The sequence below is a fragment of the Rhinopithecus bieti genome, unplaced genomic scaffold (assembly GCF_001698545.2).
Source record: "Rhinopithecus bieti isolate Rb0 unplaced genomic scaffold, ASM169854v2 scaffold_13704, whole genome shotgun sequence".
Classification (NCBI taxonomy): Eukaryota; Metazoa; Chordata; class Mammalia; order Primates; family Cercopithecidae; genus Rhinopithecus; species Rhinopithecus bieti.
In genome coordinates, this window is record NW_016808231.1 from 1300335 (window position 1) to 1318041 (window position 17707).

Here is a 17707-nt window from a genome sequence, read left to right on the forward strand (position 1 = left end):
ACAGCATGCCAGGACTGAGACCTGCTGAGTCAATCACCGCTGGGCATACTTTTCCTGTATGGAATGGAGAGTACTTGTCTACACTATTTTATCTTTTCCTCTGTTGAGCAAATTTTATGCATTTATGATGTGACTCTCCTATATGCAGCTAGGACTTCCCTCATTGATGCCAATGAGACAGCTGACTTGGGATGAGGAGGAAGACAAGCGAGGGCTCAGGACCGTACCTTCATTCTTGATGCCAAGCTCACGATGGTAAGATGCTTCAGCTTGTTCTGCTGAGCTGTGCTCAGTTCTGGCAGGCTCTCCTTGTTGGCTGCTCAGTCCCACCCACCACAAAAATCAAGACACAAAATAAAATTAGGATTTCTTTTATGGAATAAGCTCAACAACTCCCCAAACCAAATCTACTACTGAATCACTATCATGACTTTGCACTTATTCATTTGGCAAATATTCCTGTCTTCTTTGGAAGACTATGTACTTCCAAAGAAGAAAAGACTCAGTTTCTACAAACAGAGTTTAGTCTCCTAAAAAGTAAACAAGCAAAATGATGTGGCAATTATCTTAATGGAGTACTATTTGTGCCCCTTGTGACATTCAGCTAAGTTAAACATATCTTCATCGAGCATCTGTTGTGTGCATGCTCTGTCCTGAGAAGAATCAAGGATGAATAAGACGGGCTTTGCCAGTGCTGCTGCATGGCACAGCTCCAGGGCCACCAATCACCTAGAGGTGTGCAACTTCATGGCCCTGGACTTGTCCTCCGTCTTACAATCAGATGCTTCAACAGCTACAAATGCAAGGCAGAACTACCAGAAGAAAGGTACAAGCTACCAGAAGAAAGGAGACGGAGGAGGTAGGAGTAAGAGAAAGAGATGAAAGGGGAGGGGGAGAGAGAAAGAGAACAGTATCATTTGGGAGGTACGGAAGATAAAAGGAAAGAATTCATGGACGAGATGGAGTTTGAGTTGAGCCTCGAGGAAGAGGCAAAATTTCAATAATAACCATAAATGATAATAACAGCAAGGGCAGCAGCTGCAGCAGCTAACATAAATAGCAAGCTTTATGTCTTACGGATCACATAGATCCACACATACATACACACATCCAGTTCATCTTAACAACAACCCCACAAGATTCCAAGTGTCCTCAATTCCTTAACCATAATTCTGGATTCCAACAAACTAAATCCAAACTGATTTTTTTTTCCTTAAGCATGGTGCTGAAATTCACCTGGTGAGAATTTTGGACCTGAACGGAGACAGGCTTTTTATCCCACTTGTTTCCACATTCCTCTGAAAATGTTACATAAAAAGGCATGCGCATATTACCCTTTTAACGTCCCAAAAATTCTAAATTCTGAAACATCTAGCTTTAAGGAATGTAGGTAAGGAATAATGGACTTGTATTGTCACTCCCATTTTACAGACGAGGAAATTGAGTTGCATAAGGTTACTAAATTTGTCAATGAACACACTACTAGTAGAAGTGGAGCCAGAGTGGCTACACGCAGTCTGGTAACAGAGTCTTTGCAATGCTGCCTCTTTAGTAAGCGAGGACAGAAAAACAGAACACACTCCCTAGAACAAAGGGAAGGTCAGAAAAAAATGTGGTGTACCAGGAAGTGGCAAACTGTCCAGTCTGAGAGCCGTACAAAGTAGAAGTGACTAGGGAGAAAGAAGAAGTCAGGGATATCGTAGAGAAGACCCTGAGTATTAGGCTACTGTCATACCATTAAAAAAGGGTAGGAAAGCCAGAAAAAAATGGTTTGGGTAGAAGGTAAGTCAGTGTTTGGACACACAAATACCTCATCCTAATATTTAAGATTCAATGACTCAAATGCCCTACAACAGAAAATGGGCTAAGTAGATTATGAAATATTAGGTTATGAAATATTAAAAATATTACAAAGACTTAAAACATGGATAAATGTCTATAAGTGGGAAACAAGCAAGACATAAAACTATATACATAGTTATACCTATGTAATACAAAACACAAACTTAAGGGGCACAAAAAAGTCCAGCATCCAAATGTCTGATGGAAATACAACTATGACAGACATTTATTTATTTGTTTGTTTGACAGAGTTTGCTCTGTTGCCCAGGCTGGAGTACAGTGGTGCAATCTCAGCTTACCACAATCTCTGTCTCCCAGGTTCAAGCAACTCTGCTGCCTCAGCCTCCGGAGTGGCTGGGATTACAGGTGCCCACCACCACACCCAGCTAATTTTTGTATTTTTAGTAGTGACAGGGTTTCACCATGTTGGCCAGGCTGGTTTCAAACTCCTCACCTCAAGTGATCTGCCTGCCTCGGCCTCCCAAAGCACTGGGACTACAGGCATGAGCCACCGCGGCCAGCCTATGAGTGACTTTTTAAAAATCTATTTTCCAAATTTTCTTCAATATGCTGGTATTATTTTTATATTTAAAATGTTGAAATATTCTACAGGTGGGTATTCTGACACTTCACAGCACTCCAAGAGCCCTACAAACACCAGTCCTCAAGAATCTCGTCTGGAAAATAAACAAGGGCTACATTTGTGGATGAGCACACACAGTCCCCATTTTACCCACTAGAATATAAAAGGTGAGAAGGAAAATTCCCTTTGTGAGGTCACCTACCACGCACAGCAAAATGGGGAGCCAGGTCAAGAAGTCTCCCCACTACGCCATGCTTTATCTCTCAAACCTTGATGGACTTCCAAACTGAGCAACATAATTAAGACAAGTCTTTTGAAGGATCTTCATCAACTCACCTATGTAATCTGGGTATGTCCCATAGGCAAACAGGTTCAACAACTGCAAATAAGCAGCATTAGCTCCTTCCGCAAGCTGAGGAGGAAAAAAAAAGTTCACCACAGACCAAACTGTCTACCAATCACTGTAGTGTTCAAACAGAGGACGGGTGAGCATGTGTCAAAGATGCCATGGCTGTTTATTCTGTACTATTTGATTACTTGGCCCCTGGGGTCTCTTTCAACTCTGATTCTTTGGGAAAAAATAAAGAAGATTATTAAAGCCCCAAACTTAATATCTCTCCCTCAGGAATGTTTTACTTTCTACACAGCATGCCCAAGGAACTGCTTTTCTCTCTCACACACATACAAAGCATTAAGCATTGGAAGGAGTTCAAATCTTCTCAAGATTCTGTTTGCATTAAAACAAAGACTGCAGCAGCCGTATCTACATACTAGCTTGGTAGGTATGGCATGAGCCACCACCAACCCAAAGTGAACAAAGCTCAGGGTTCGTTCCAAGTTTCAGGACTACATGTGGACTATGAACCCTGGGAGAGACCAGCACATCACAGGGCATGACAAAAGCCAGGCTGGGACAGAAAACCAGTGTATCAGTCTGCTCCAAATCAAAATGTTCATTAAAATTACTTATTCTTCACTGATGCTGATGGCAAAAGCCACGTGTAGAAGAAAACGAAAGAGCCACTGTTCTGCCTGGAACTTCTCTGCTGTCAATTACGTTAACTGGTGGGTTTTTTGTTTTTTTTTTAAATCACAAACGTGCTCCTGTTACCCTTCCAACTTACCAAGCCCAGTAAACTCTAAACAGGACTAGCGATACTACTCAATTTTAGCCTTTAAAAAAATAAAGCTTCCAAGAAATGCACCTATAATTTCAGATCACTGAAAGGCAACCAGCTTATTCTCAGCTCACATAAGGAAAAACGCAATGTATGGAGAGATAAAGGTGGTCTGCTAAGCACCCTATGGAGAACTCCAGCATCCTAATACCTCAGGCTACTTTCTCAGGTTACCACAAACCTCCTGAAGTCCCTGAATCAGAAGGGGAAGAAACCTGGTAAAGACCATCCAATCTAGCCCCCACTTTTCAGACACATAATTAACAAAACTAGCCGGAAAAGAGTATTTTCTCCAGAGCAGATACTCCAACACTTCTCCCCCTGGCCTAAGTCAATAAAGTCTTTCTGGCTTTACTTTCCAACCATCTCCTCTTAGCCAATCTTCCACAGTTACAAAACAACTACTTGGCATATTCATGCAGGCTTTTCATGAACCTGAAGGAACATATTACCCTTTGGTTCATCTCTTGTGTTGAAAAACGAACCCAGTTCTCTCAAATCTTCTTCATAAAACTCATTTTATTTTCCACTTCTGGCAAATTAAATTTTTATTGAAAACCTACTGTGTGTCAGGCTATGTATTCAGCTCTAAAGAAACAATGTTGAGCACTACAGACCTCCTCATAGAGATTACAGTTTGGCAAGCAAGCCTGACATTAAATAAAAATTTACAATGAAAAAGTAAAAGTGGCTCTTCTCATCTCTGACCATCACAGGTAGAGGAGTCGTAAGTGGGCACCTGAAATGGCTGCGCTGTGGGGAACTGCTGCAGTTTCCCCATCAAGAGGAACAGGTGGACACACAGCTCCGAATCCAACAACCTGAAGGCCAGCAACTCCTTTGGTTACAACTAACAGATTCACTGAAACTCCTGTTAAAACTGACTGTGGGTGTGGAGCCAACAGCAAAGGTGTTGTGGTGGTCATGAAGGTGATAAACTGTCTAACAAAAGCAAACCTCCTCCTATATGCAAATAGCCACCACCAAGAACTGCAGGGCCACTCTCAACAGCATCCGGCACATGCTCCACAAGAGGTACCACCACCCAGATCGGTGCATGGCAGCCTTCCACAGAGCCAGCACCAGCCTGCAAAGCCAGAAGCCTGTGACGATGAAGAGGAAGGGGACCTGCCCCACTGATCCATCAAAAGCTCCTGAGTATGACCCTCCACCCCACAAAGCAATAAAGATGCTCACAGACTTTTCTCAAGTAAGTGAATAAATATAAATAAATAAAAATGTTCAAAGTGGGAAATAGAGGTGGAGAAGTATAGATTGCTTTACATCTCTTTGTTCCTTCTGTTCAATGGATCTTCTCATTTTTGAGGCACAATTACCAAAACTGGATACCCAAGGTTTTAATAACAAGCAAGCAAACAAGTAAAATGAACTATGTCCTAGCTTTTCATGTCATATCTAACACATTTGGCATAGCACTGTCCTTTTCCACAAGAAAAATACACTCCTGGCCGGGCGCGGTGGCTCAAGCCTGTAATCCCGGCACTTTGGGAGGCCGAGACGGGCGGATCACAAGGTCAGGAGATCGAGACCATCCTGGTTAACCCAGTGAAACCCCATCTCTACTAAAAAAAAATACAAAAAACTAGCCGGGCGAGGTAGCGGCGCCTGTAGTCCCAGCTACTCAGGAGGCTGAGGCAGGAGAATGGCGTAAACCCGGGAGGCGGAGCTTGCAGTGAGCTGAGATCCGGCCACTGCACTCCAGCCTGGGCCACAGAGCGAGACTCCGTCTCAAAAAAAAAAAAAAAGAAAAATACACTCCTATTCATGTCCATTTTATGTTCAATAGCAGTAAGTTTCTGCTGTGTGTCCCTGACCAATCCTCCTTATCGATAATTCACTGGAGGTTTCTCATCCCTAAGAATGCCTGAATCTACCCCTTTTAAACATCAGTGCTTACAGCACTACTTTTGTAATTTATCAGGATCAACTTAACTTTTTTACTATCTTTTAGATTATTATTAGCAACAATCTAATTTTACCCAAGTTAAGATAAAAATACTGGATAAAAGGAGCCAAGGACATCCTCTCAATCTCTTCCTCTGCCCCACCAATTCCCATCCCTCTCTCAATAACCTACCTCACAGGTTCACAATACTTCAGCATTGAAATTCTTTGGAAACCTGGAGAATTACAGAGAGTCTTAGAACAAAGACAGAGAAATTGTTTGAAAGCCGTTCTTACCTCCTGCACGTTGGCCAGCTCCAGAAGTTCTCCAAAGACATACACTCCAGGAGCCTCTAAGACCTGGCTTATGAGAGCAGTGAGGGCTGAGCCACTGGTACCTTTGGCTAGTAAAATAAACTGCTCCAGGAGGTTACTTGAGGGTTTCTGTTCCCCTGCCATCCTCTGGCCTTGAAATCTGTCCAAAAGAAAATTGTGTCATTCTTCCTTCTCCTTTGCAAAGTCTATGCCTAGTTAGTGCTGAATCAAACACCAGAATACTTTAATTTTATAGTGTTGACAAAGAAAATCCAGGCCAGGTGCAATTGGCTCATGCCTGTAATTCCAGCACTTTGGGAGGCCGAGGCGGGTGGATCACCTGAGGTGAGGAGTTCGAGACCAGCATGGCCAACATGGTGAAACCCCATCCCTACTAAAAATACAAAAATTAGCCAGGCTGGTGGCAGATGCCTGTAGTCCCAGTTACCTGGGAGGCTGCAGCACGAGAATTGCTGGAACCCAGGAGGTGGAGGTTGCAGTGAGCCAAGATCGCGCCACTGCACTCCAGACTGGGCAATACAGCGAGACTGTCTTTTTTTTTAAAAAAAAAAAAACAGTTCCTGAGTCCAGATGCAATTACCACCTTGGGAGATGGGTGGAGTTCAACCTGGAGTTAAAAGGATCTTTTACTAAATTCTGGTGTTTGAAAAACACTCTGTAAAAGTCATTTCACTTCCACCTGCCCCTCCTCCAGAGGCAACACCTTCTAAGTCCTTAAACCTGACCAGGACCTAAAGAAAAACACAGGAGTTTCTCAGCAGCTGTTTTATATCCACCTCGGTTACACATTCTGGTTAAGAAATACAGGATACTACCTATACACAGAGGCACCAGATGTAAGCAACAGCAATCAGTTACAGCTCCCACTGTGTTATCAGAATCCCATCTACAGTCAGACAGATAAGGAAAACAAAAAACCAAACAAGAAAGATGTCTCATTTAATCAAGTTAGGTAAGCACAGGTAAAGGGAGACATCATTTTGGAAAAAAAAACAGCGACATACTCAAACTAAGAACATGCATGCTGTGTAAGACCATGGGGGAAAATCCCTGTATTCGGCCTCCTCCTGATAGGACATTTTAACCAAACGTGACTTCAGAATGTGTAAAAAAAAAAACTCAAGAAAACAATAAAAAGATTTGGGAACACAGTGAAAATATTTTATCAGCACTCCGAAGACATTAAGTATAAGAGGGTCCCTCAATTGTGTAATCTAATTACACGCTGAGTGTACAGGAGTTCCAGGTAAGATTTCTCCTCTAAGAATGATACATATTACAGCAGCGTGACAAAATGAACGAAAGACGGTATAGTAGAGTGGAGCAAAGAACAATTCGAAGAATAGTTTGGTGAAAGAGAAACTAAGTTTTGTGTTGGCAGGCACACAGAATAGTTACCCTTTCACAGTATTAGAAAAACAAGTATGTCGCCTCACTCAGGGTTACCTAAGAAGGTCCGGCCAGACACAGAAAAAAAAGTGACGTGCTGGGGAACAACGGGTTTTGAGGAGGGAAGGGAAAGGGAAAACAGAAGAGAAGAGGATAAGAGGAAGAAGGGAAGGAATAGGGAAGAAAGGAGGGTCGGTGACGGTCAAGAGAGGAGGAGCGAAAAGGTCCTTCCAAGAGGACCCGTGTGAAGAGACAGATAGGGATCTCTGCCAAGAGACTGAATGTCAGGAGGTGGGGGTGGAGAGCGGGTAGGGAAATGGAGAGAAACTTGTCCCTTCAAAAGATCTCGGCTTAAGGAGCAAAGCCTGTGGGCGCAGAGAATGTAGAGATGGAGACAGTCGCTTTCTTCTGGAGTGGGAGGCCAGAGGCTATGCACAGAGCGGAGAAAAATTCCCGTCAGGGGAGGGCGCTATTTGGATGGACCGGAGTGGGGCAAACGGCAGCGTTTGGGGATGGGAAAGCGAAGGCAGCCACAGCACTGATGCTGAGGGTCGCAAGCTGCAGCAGACCTCACGGCGTGCGGTATGCTCCAAGCAGGGCCGCAGGCGTGGAGTGAGGAGCCGCAGGGCGCGCTCCCCAAGGCGGGGGCGGGGCGGGCACGGCCGCGGGCTTCCTTGGCGGCGGGTAGTAAGCCGGATCGTCTGGCCGAGCCTGGAGCGCCGGCCCCGCTCGGCCCACCCTCTCGCTAGCTCCTACCTGTCCGAGCCACCTCTCGGTCCTCTTAGTCGCTGGCTCGGCCTCCCGGCGCCTGCCCGCAGGTTGTCAAGCGTCCATGATCACCCCGGCGTCCGGCGCTTTTCTGCCTCCGCCGACCCGTCGCCCGTGCAGCTCCCCCGGAAGCCTCCCACCGCTGCACTCGCGTTCCGCCCACACAAGGTTCCACCCGCCGCGTCTACTCCCTTAGACCTCCGGTGGGGAAGTGGGGATGAGGGGGCGGAGAAGAGGCTGCAGCCCGGGAACCCGGCGGGGACGGGGTGGCTAGGCGCCCAAGGAGAGGAATGCGGCCTAGACGGTACTGCAGCCCAACCGTCGCCATCGCCCTCCTGGGCCCCACATCCTCCCCTCAGGCTGCATTTTCTCTCTCAAAGATAAAACAAAGTTCTTCCCCTCAAAAGCTCCAATGTGTTAAATGCTATGAGGAACATATGACAACACTTTGGAAGCACAGAAGACAAGAGGTTGAGGAAGAAAAAACAGGCAAAAAGGGGAGTAGTGCCCATTGTCACAGAGGTTTGCACTGTGCAGCATATACTGATGTCAAAAAGAAACCCAGAGTGGTTTGACCCCAGGGTTTTCAAGAGTGAGAAATGAGGGGTACAGAGCTGGAGTCAGATCATCAAGGGTCTTGGAATCCACATGCCAGGTACTGGGGAACTACTTAGGCTTTTTAAGCTAAGAAGAGGTATGAATAATTGCCTTTTTAGAGTGGTCATGCTAGGTGCTTTAGGAATGGATTGGATGTGGAGAGAATTGGAGGCAGGGAAAACCTCCGGTGAGGGGACCGATTTATTCTAGATAAGACATTGTGAGATCTCGAACAAACGTAGTGGCAACTGCCGGGCGCGGTGGCTCACGCCTGTAATCCCAGCACTTTGGGAGGCCAAAGCAGGCAGATCACCTGAGGTCAGGAGTTCGAGACCAGCCTGGCCAACAAGGTGAAACTCCGTCTCTACTAAAAATACAAAAATTAGCCGGGCATGGTGATGCACTACTAATCTCAGCTACTCTGGAGGCTGAGGCATGAGAATTGCTTGAACCCAGGAGGCGGAGGTTGCAGTGAGCCGAAATTGTGCCACTGCACTCCAGCCTGGGTGACAGATTGAGACTCCATCTCAAAAGACAAACAAAACAAAGGGAGTAGCAATTGGGGTTGAAAAAGAAGGGACACTGTTGGAGACATTTAGACTGTAGAATGTAGAATCTATAAGACTTGGTGACCAGCTGAATATAAGGAGGGGGGGAGCATAACACCCAGGATTCTGTCCTGGGAGGCCAGAGCTGTCTGGAGCTGGTGTTAAGTGAACAGGGCTATGGACGAGGAGGGACAAATATGGGATTGAGAGGAAGACAACAGAGTTTAGTTTGACTTCATAGAAATTCCAGCAATGCCTCTACTTCCTCCAGAATAATGTCCAGACTCCATGGCTGCAATTTGGACTTAGTATTTTGGGTTTCTTCCCTTAAGAGACGGAGTCTTACTCTGTCACCCAGGCTGGAGTGCAGTGGCACTATCATAGCTCACCTCAGCCTTGAACTTCTGGGCTCAAGGGATCCTACCACCTCCACCTCCCAATTAGCTAGGACTACAGGTGCGGGCCACCACACCTGGCAAATTTATTCTGTTTTTTTTTTTTTAGAGATGGGGTCTCGCTATGTTGCTCAAGCTGCTCTTCCCTGATCTCAAGTGATCCTCCCACCTTGGCTCCCAGAATGCTGGGATTACAGGTGTGAGCCACCATACCCAGCCCATGGCTGCAGTGAAAGCCCTTCAAAGTGTGCCTCCCTCCTAAGTCCTCTAGCTTTGTCGCACCCCACCCCCTTCACAGTCTAAACTCCCATGCCCCGCACAACTTATACCGTCCCTCTCAGACACCAGGCCTATGCTGAAGCTTACTCCTTTTTGGAATGCTCTTATATTAGCCTGTAAAAAACCTACCAACTCTAAAAGCAAGGATTTCTGAAATCCAATGCAAAAAACACTAACCATAATAGAAAACATGGAACTATTGCACTATGTTAAAATTAAGAATTTCTGCTTGGCAGATGCAGTGGAGTACACCTATAGTCTTACTATAGCTACTTGGGAGGGACAGGAGGATCACTTGATCCCAGGAGTTCGAGTTTGTAGTGGGCAATGCTAGTGCCTGTGAATAGCCACTGCATCCCAGCCTGGGCAACAGAGCAGAGACCCCACCCCTCAAAAATATAATTTGTTTCAAAAGTCACCAGTAAGAGAGTGAAAAGACAAGCCACGCCTTGGAAAAGATATCTGCAAAGCATGTATCAAAGAACTCCATATCCAGACTGTAAAGAACTACAAATCAGTAAGAAGACAGCCCAATTTTTTAAAGTTGGGAAAAGAATAGGCACTTCAGGAAAGACAACGTTCAACTAGCCAACAAGCATATTGAAAGGTGCCCAACATAAGGAAAAACGTAAATAAATACCTTAATGAGATACCACATTCAGCCAGAATGGCTACTGGCTAACACGGTGAAACCCCGTCTCTACTAAAAAAATAGAAAAAAACTAGCCCGGCGAGGTGGCGGGCACCTGTAGTCCCAGCTACTCGGGAGGCTGAGGCAGGAGAATGGCGTGAACCCGGGAGGCGGAGCTTGCAGTGAGCTGAGATCCGGCCACTGCACTCCAGCCCCAGCGAGAGTGAGACTCCGTCTCAAAAAAAAAAAAAAAAAAAAAAGAAGAATGACAACAAAAATCCTGTGTTGACAAGGATAAGAGGCACCTAGAACTCTCTCATATTGCTGGCAAAGGCATAAATTGGTACAATCATTTTGAAAAACTGGCAATGTCTACTATCACTGATCATGTGCCTACCCTCCCTACACAGGGGCAATTCCTCTCCTAGAAATGGGTGCAAGTGTCTACAAAAAAGAAACATGTAAGAATGCTCACTACAGCTTTGCTAGTAATAATCCAAAAAATAGCAACGCAAATGCCCACCAACAGTGGAAAGGTAAATTGTGCTATATACATACAACAGAATACTATTCAGCAGTTAAAAGGCTACACACAACAGATGAATTTCACAAAAATATTGATAAAGTAAAAAAGCCAGACACATACTGTACATACTGTATTATTACATTTAACTGGAATTCGAGAACAGACAAAACTGATCTCTGGTGATACAGTCAGAGAGTGATTATCTCAATATGTAAGGAGGTAATACTGATTGGGAAGGAGCACTAGGCATGCTAGAAATGTTCTATATCTTGATTTGGGTAGTGAGGACAAGGGTGTATACCTATGCAAAAATTGTTCCCATACTGTATGTCACATCTCATTAAAAAAAAAAAAAAAAAAAACTTTTTTAACATGGAAAAAAACTTCAAGTCCAAATGCCACCTTCTCCATTAAAGTTTTGCCAGCTGCAATGAACCTTTTCATCAGGGCCTCCTTAGCATTCTGATGTCGTTTCTTTATGCCATTTTATCACACTCCATCTTGAATCTCAGTGGAGTCTCCTTATTTCCCTAAATAGATGTTTATCTTCCTGGTGGCAGTGACCATGTCCTTCACCTTTTACCCACTCAGTGCCTGACCAATAACAGGCTGAAAAGATATTTATTGAATTACATGGAAGAAAAAATTGGGTGAGTTCCCAGATGGGTGAAAGAGGGGACAGGCAGAGGAAGGAAGGCCAAGAGGACAGAGGAGGTTTCCAAGGAAACCGTGGCTCACACTGCAATTTTACCTACTTCCTGAAATCACATTAAATGTCACCTTGAGTGGCAAAAAACAAAACACCAAGTCCTACCTAGGCTGAAAATAAATATCACACTCCCTCACTTGAAAGAAATCCACCAAATAAATGCTACCTAATTCTGGGTGTTTCAACACTGGATAGGAAAACTGTTCAAGGAGAATAATTCACATTGCCATGCTGCTAAAAATATCACCTCCTTAGTGTGGTGCAAAGAGTCCAGACTGCAAGTCAGCCGACTTAGGGCTGAATTCTAACTCTACCCGAACTTGCTGTGATCTGTGGCCAATCCCTTCGCCTCTCTGGGCCTCAATTTCCTCGTACGTAACAACAGGGGGTAGATTAGCAAAGTCCCTTTATGTTTTGATATTCTGAGTATACAATCCATAGCTCTCCCGGTCCAAAGCAGGAATACAGCAAAAACCCCTGAAAAACACGTAAAAGGCGCCTCAGACCAACAAACAAGCACGATTTGAAGAAGTCATTTTGTTATCTTTCACGGTTTAATCAGTGTTTTTGTTTGTTGTTAGCAGCCTTACCATGATTTGCAGATGATGTCTGAGTTCCATGTAAACAGAAGTTAACTCTCTGCGGGCTGTCATCTTCTTTTGACGGTGAGAAGGGTCTTCCCGCTGGGTTTCAAGTCTCGGGATTCCGAAACCACCAACTCAGCGGGCGGGTTTGTGAATTTGCGCACACTGCGCGGCACACTGGAATCTAAGTTACAGAGGAACTGAGTGCAGAGGATGCTGGGATTTGTAGTCTCCGGACCTCTTTGTGGTGCGCTGGGATCTGTGGTCCCCCGAGTGCGCCGCTGGAATGCTGGGAAATGTAGTCTCTGTCGCGTAGCACAGTGCAACCAGCTGCCGCCTCAGATGGCTAGTGTGCTCAGCTGCGGGAGCAGGTCCCTAAAGCCTCTGCAGATCCGAAGCCAACACTCCGCTGGGACAAACTCTAGGCAATAACACCAGATGAATATTGTGTCCTATGGGACTTCCCGGGGAGGGCCCTTCCCATTGACGTTAACAGTCCCCCTGCGAAGCCGCAGCGCGCTCCTACTGGCTGGTTGGGATGCCAATCGCCAAAGCTGGCTTTCCATTGGTTCCAGGAGGGCATTGCGAGGCTAGGGGGAAGGAGAAGGGATCAGGAGCGGGAGCTGAGGGGAGAGAGAGGCCGGTCCTGGTCTGGCCGCTGCGGCTGCTCGCCCGAGGTCTCCAAGCCGGGCTGCGGCTCCATCCTCGGCTCCTGGGCACCGTCTGCGAGGCTCCGCCGACCAGAGTGAGAAAGCCGCGGGCGGCGAGCGCCGCATCATGTCAGCCAAGGACGAGCGGGCCAGGGAGATCCTGAGGGGCTTCAAACTGTATCCGCCCGGGAGCGGGGCGGGGCCGGGAGGACTTGGGAGGCGGCCGCTCACTGAGGAGACTGGCCGGGGGCGGGGGCCGCGCCAGGTGGGCCCCACGGAATAAAGGCCGCGGGAGGGGAGAGGAAAGGAAAAGCGTGCCGAGCACCCGGCGGGACCAGGCGCGAGAAGCGCCCCCAGGGGCGTCCTGAGGGAGGAAGGGGACGTTGATAGGAACCCCAGGGGGTGGCGGGTGGGGACGGAAGAGCCTGGGGTACGGGGCTGCGAGAGGTGCCGGGCGTCGCAAACGCTGTCGGAGAGACCGGCTGGGTTCCAATCCCCGGCCGGGACCCAGAGGCCGGGAGGGGGCTGCGGCCCGCAGGGAAAGGCTGAGGGGGCGCGGTGGGCTGATCTTGAAGCCTAGAAGCCTCTTTGGCTATAAGCGTACCCGGGGAGCGGGGAACAGTGACTTGGAGCGGGCGACCTTGTGCGGGACAAATACCAGTGCTTTTAAAACTCTCTCAGGGCCCCCACCGCACCGCACCGCACCCCCGTCTGGTTTCCACAACTTCTCTTCCAAACTTGTGGCTTCTTCCAGGGCTGGAGTAGTTGGGGGAGGTGGGGAAAGAGAAGTCCAAGATCAACCTCGTCTTAACACTCTTGGCGTTCTGAGGCATTGGTCACTGCTTCCCCCTCAGCGCCTCAGTTTCCTTTCCAGCAAGATGAAGACCATAGGCTTAGGTGTGGGGTGCCTCGCGCTGGGGCTCCTAGCCGAGGTGTCTGCTCGCTCCTGTGGGTGCGGTTAATGCCTAGCTGTGGTGGAGCTGTCCAGCAATAGTGTGATGTCGCTGGGGCCACGGTAGGATAGAGTGGGGTAGAGAAATCATTGCCTCGGGCCTGTTGTGATGCCGCCTTTGCAACCTCTCCTCAATGTGGTAAGGAAGCTTTGTGTTTTCGTGGAGTGTGTTAGTCTGTCACCATATGATGCAGATGAAAAAATGCAAACTTATATATTCAAATTTTCCATTCTCCTGCCGACTTTAATCTCTTCATACATCCTGTCTGTAATCTATAGTACGGAACGTTCTTAAATTGCTCCCTCAGTGAAAAGGTAGTCACCACTTTAGGGCTCCTTCCTTGGAGGTTTAGTAAAGCACTGTTTTCTTGATATTCTGTTGTGTTTTCACAATGTCCATGTCACCCTTGCAAACTTTAATTGCTTTGCTATCATCAGAAACCAAGTTGGTAATACATTTTAGACCACAGTGCAAAAAGGAAGTTTTGGATGTACAAGTGAGATATTTCAAATGAAAATTGATCTATGCTTTTAAAAAAAAAACCTAAAGGCTGTATCACCTTTGCACACTACCATTCATGATAAACTTTCAGTACTTTTATGTAGTGGTTTAGTGGCAGCTTCTTTTATAGCTCCATGTGCCTTTCTGTGTTTGTTTCCATAATGGAGCATATAGGTATATAGGGATGACTGAAGTGCTGGAAAAGCTATGACGTGAATTTTATTTTTCCCTCAAGTAATTTGTATTGTTACTTAACATGTAACAATGTAATAATATTGTTACTTAACCTGCTGTGTAAGCAGTAAACCAGAAACTATGGAGAATTGAGAGCTTTCAGAAGCAACGTTTTCATCTGATTGGAAATACCATATTGCTGAAAAGAAGAAATACCTTTTTAATGGCTTTTGAACAAAGCAGAAAAGTTTGAGCTTCTCACCTTCAGTCTTGGCTCTTGAACCTGTTAAGAAAGAGGATAAGAGACAAATACAGAAAAGAGTTTCAGAAGGCAGAATCTGTGTCAGCCCACTAGAAGGAAAAGCGAATCAACCAATTCAGTGATGTTAGTGCATCCAGAAACAGGCTGTCTGGGAAAGCTTGACCTGAGCTGATTAAATCCTGAAGCACAAGGGAAGCAGCCACATCAAAAAGTTAGCATGAGAGCAGTGGCGTGCTCATCCTCTGGTAGCCTTTATTGGGCATTTGTGGAGTAAGAAAAGAAAAGCAGGAATGTTAAGATATGCTACTACCTTCAGGAAAAAGTAAAATTAATGTTTTAGTAAGAAACTGACTATTGTCCACCTTTTATTGGGTAAATAGATTTTCTGAACTTTCAGATTATCTGTTTCTGTAAGAATAGTTTATCACTACAAAAAGAACACCATTATGTTCTCCCACCAACAGTGTTGATAGTACTCAGTTTTCCACGTTGACTAGGTCAGTCTTTTTTGTTTGCCAGTTTGGATAACAAATGATATATTGTTTTAATTGGTATTCTCCTGGGGTCCCTAGATCCATGAAAAGGTAATGTAGCATAGTGGTTAAGAGCTATACTGGACTATGTCGCTATACTGCCTGCATTGGAATTCCAGCCCTGCACTCCTAGTTGTGTGTCCCTGAGCAACTGCTTCAACCTCATCTCAATTTTCTTATGCGAAAAATGATAGTGTACTACCTATCGCATGGGGCTTTGAGAGTAAATGACTTGATATCTAAAGCATTTAGAAAAGCACCTGGTCCACAGTAAGCCTTATGCTTTAGCTAGTGTTATTCTTGTTGTTATTAGATAAGTTGCACATCTCCTCTATTTGGCCATTTCTTTTTCTTCTGTAAATTGTTAATTTTGTTTTTGCCCATTTTACTATTAAATTGTTTATTTTTCTTATTTGTAGATATTCTTTACATATTGTATTATCAATCCTTTGCGTATTATATATTTTGCAAATATTTTCTTTCAATGTATTGTCTCCTTTTTTGTTGAACAGAATTCTAAAATTGTCATTTCAACTTTATTTTATTTGTTTGAGATGGAGTCTTGGTCTGTTGCCCACATTGGAGTGCAGTGGCACAATCTTGGCTCACTGCAACCTCCGCCTCCCAGGTTCAAGCAATTCTCCTGCCTCAGCCTCCTGAGTAGCTGGGATTACAGGCACATGCCACCACGCCCGGCTAATTTTTGTATTTTTAGTAGAGACAGAGTTTCACCACGTTGGCAAAGCTGTCCTCAAACTCCTGACCTTGTGATCCGCCTGACCTCTGCCTCCCAAAGTGCTGGGACTACAGGCGTGAGCCACCGTGCCTGGCCTCAAGTTTATTAATATTTGCCGTCTGGCTTTTGCATTTTGTATCTTGTTTAAAAAGATCTTTCTTATCCCAAGATTAACTAAATATCCTATCTTTTCTTCTCTTTTTAATGTTTATCTCTTTAATCCACCTGGAACGTATTTACACATTTGGTATGTGCTAGATATCTAAGTACTTCTGCTGTTTGAATAGCCAGTAGTTCCAGTACTAAGTAGTTAGTCCGTCTTTTCCTCACTGTTTTGAAATGCCATCCTTGTCATATACTAAATTTTCATAAGACGTAGGTTTATTTTTTGATTATTTCTGTTTCGTTGATCTATTTGTCTCTTCTTGTGCCTATACACATTTGATTGAATTATTATAGCTTTATGATGTGATTTAGTATAGTTTACAATAGGATTGGTCTGTGACTAACATAATATGTGTGTTTAAGGTCCCTATAAATATTTGTGTCCCTTTTATTCACATAGAAGCTTGCCATGTGCCCACAGTAGATAGAAACGTTGGCTGGGCATGGTGGCTCACACCTGTAATCCCAGCACTTTGGGAGGCCTAGGTGGGAGGATGGCTCAAGGCTAGGAGTTCAAGACTAACCTGGCCAACATAGTGAGACCCCCCCAACTCTGAAAAAAAAAAATTTAAAGATACTCCATAAGAGTGAATACTGTATGCATAAATCAGGCATGGTCTGAGTGAATTCAGTATAAGCCTTTGTATTTGCCATCAGTTGTTTCAAAAACAAAATCTTACAAGATTTTATTCTCGTATCACCTTCACCCCATCTCACCCTACCTCTTTCAGAGTATCTGTTTTTGTGAGAAGAGTTTATCACTACAAAAAGAGCACCATTATGATCTCCCACCAACAGTGTTGATAGTACTCAGTTTTCCACGTTGACTGGGTCAATCTTTTTTATTTTTGCCAGTTCGGACAACACATGATACCTTGTTTTAATTTGTATTTTCCTGGATCCCTTGATCCATAAAAGGTAATATAGCATAGTGGTTTAAGAGCTATACTGGCCGGGCGCGGTGGCTCAAGCCTGTAATCCCAGCACTTTGGGAGGCCGAGGTGGGTGGATCACGAGGTCAGGAGATCGAGAACCTCCTGGCTAACACGGTGAAACCCCGTCTCTACTAAAAATACAAAAACCTAGCCGGGCGCGGTGGCGGGTGCCTGTAGTCCCAGCTACTCGGAGGCTGAGGCGGGAGAATGGCGGGAACCCGGGAGGCGGAGCTTGCAGTGAGCCGAGATCGCGCCACTGCACTCCAGCCTGGGCGACACAGCGAGACTCCGTCTCAGAAAAAAAAAAAAAAAAAAAAAAAAAAGATATACTGGACTGTGGCGCTATACTACCTCTCAAGAAATGCAAGGCTCTCATACACATTAAGAACCTTGCATTTCTTTCTTGTTTGTTAAAAGCATAACATTTCCTAATTGTAAATTAATGTTATGAATGAAATGTTACTTGGGAAACAATATGATTCTCCTGCAAATATTTTGGATTTGATTTTTTTTTTTTTTTTTTTTTTT

The 17707-nt window shown here is 45.2% G+C and overlaps 1 protein-coding gene across 6 annotated transcripts in view; it reads right to left on the reverse strand.

The window, feature by feature from the left end:
- COPS7B (COP9 signalosome subunit 7B) overlaps nt 1-13230 on the reverse strand; it is a 28473-nt gene extending 15243 nt beyond the window's left edge. The window contains exons 1-4 of one of the 6 annotated variants that reach the window (XM_017886374.1): nt 12277-13230; nt 5806-5983; nt 2762-2837; nt 228-316 (exon numbers count right to left, since the gene is read on the reverse strand). In XM_017886374.1, the coding sequence (XP_017741863.1) occupies nt 228-316; nt 2762-2837; nt 5806-5967 (327 nt within the window). In that variant the 5' untranslated portion in view covers nt 5968-5983; nt 12277-13230. Of the gene's footprint in view, nt 1-227; nt 317-2761; nt 2838-5805; nt 6002-7989; nt 8401-12276 lie in introns of those variants that run through there. The other 5 variants (XM_017886377.1, XM_017886375.1, XM_017886376.1 and 2 more) reach the window with 5 other exon arrangements.
- Nucleotides 13231-17707: the final 4477 nt, after the last annotated feature.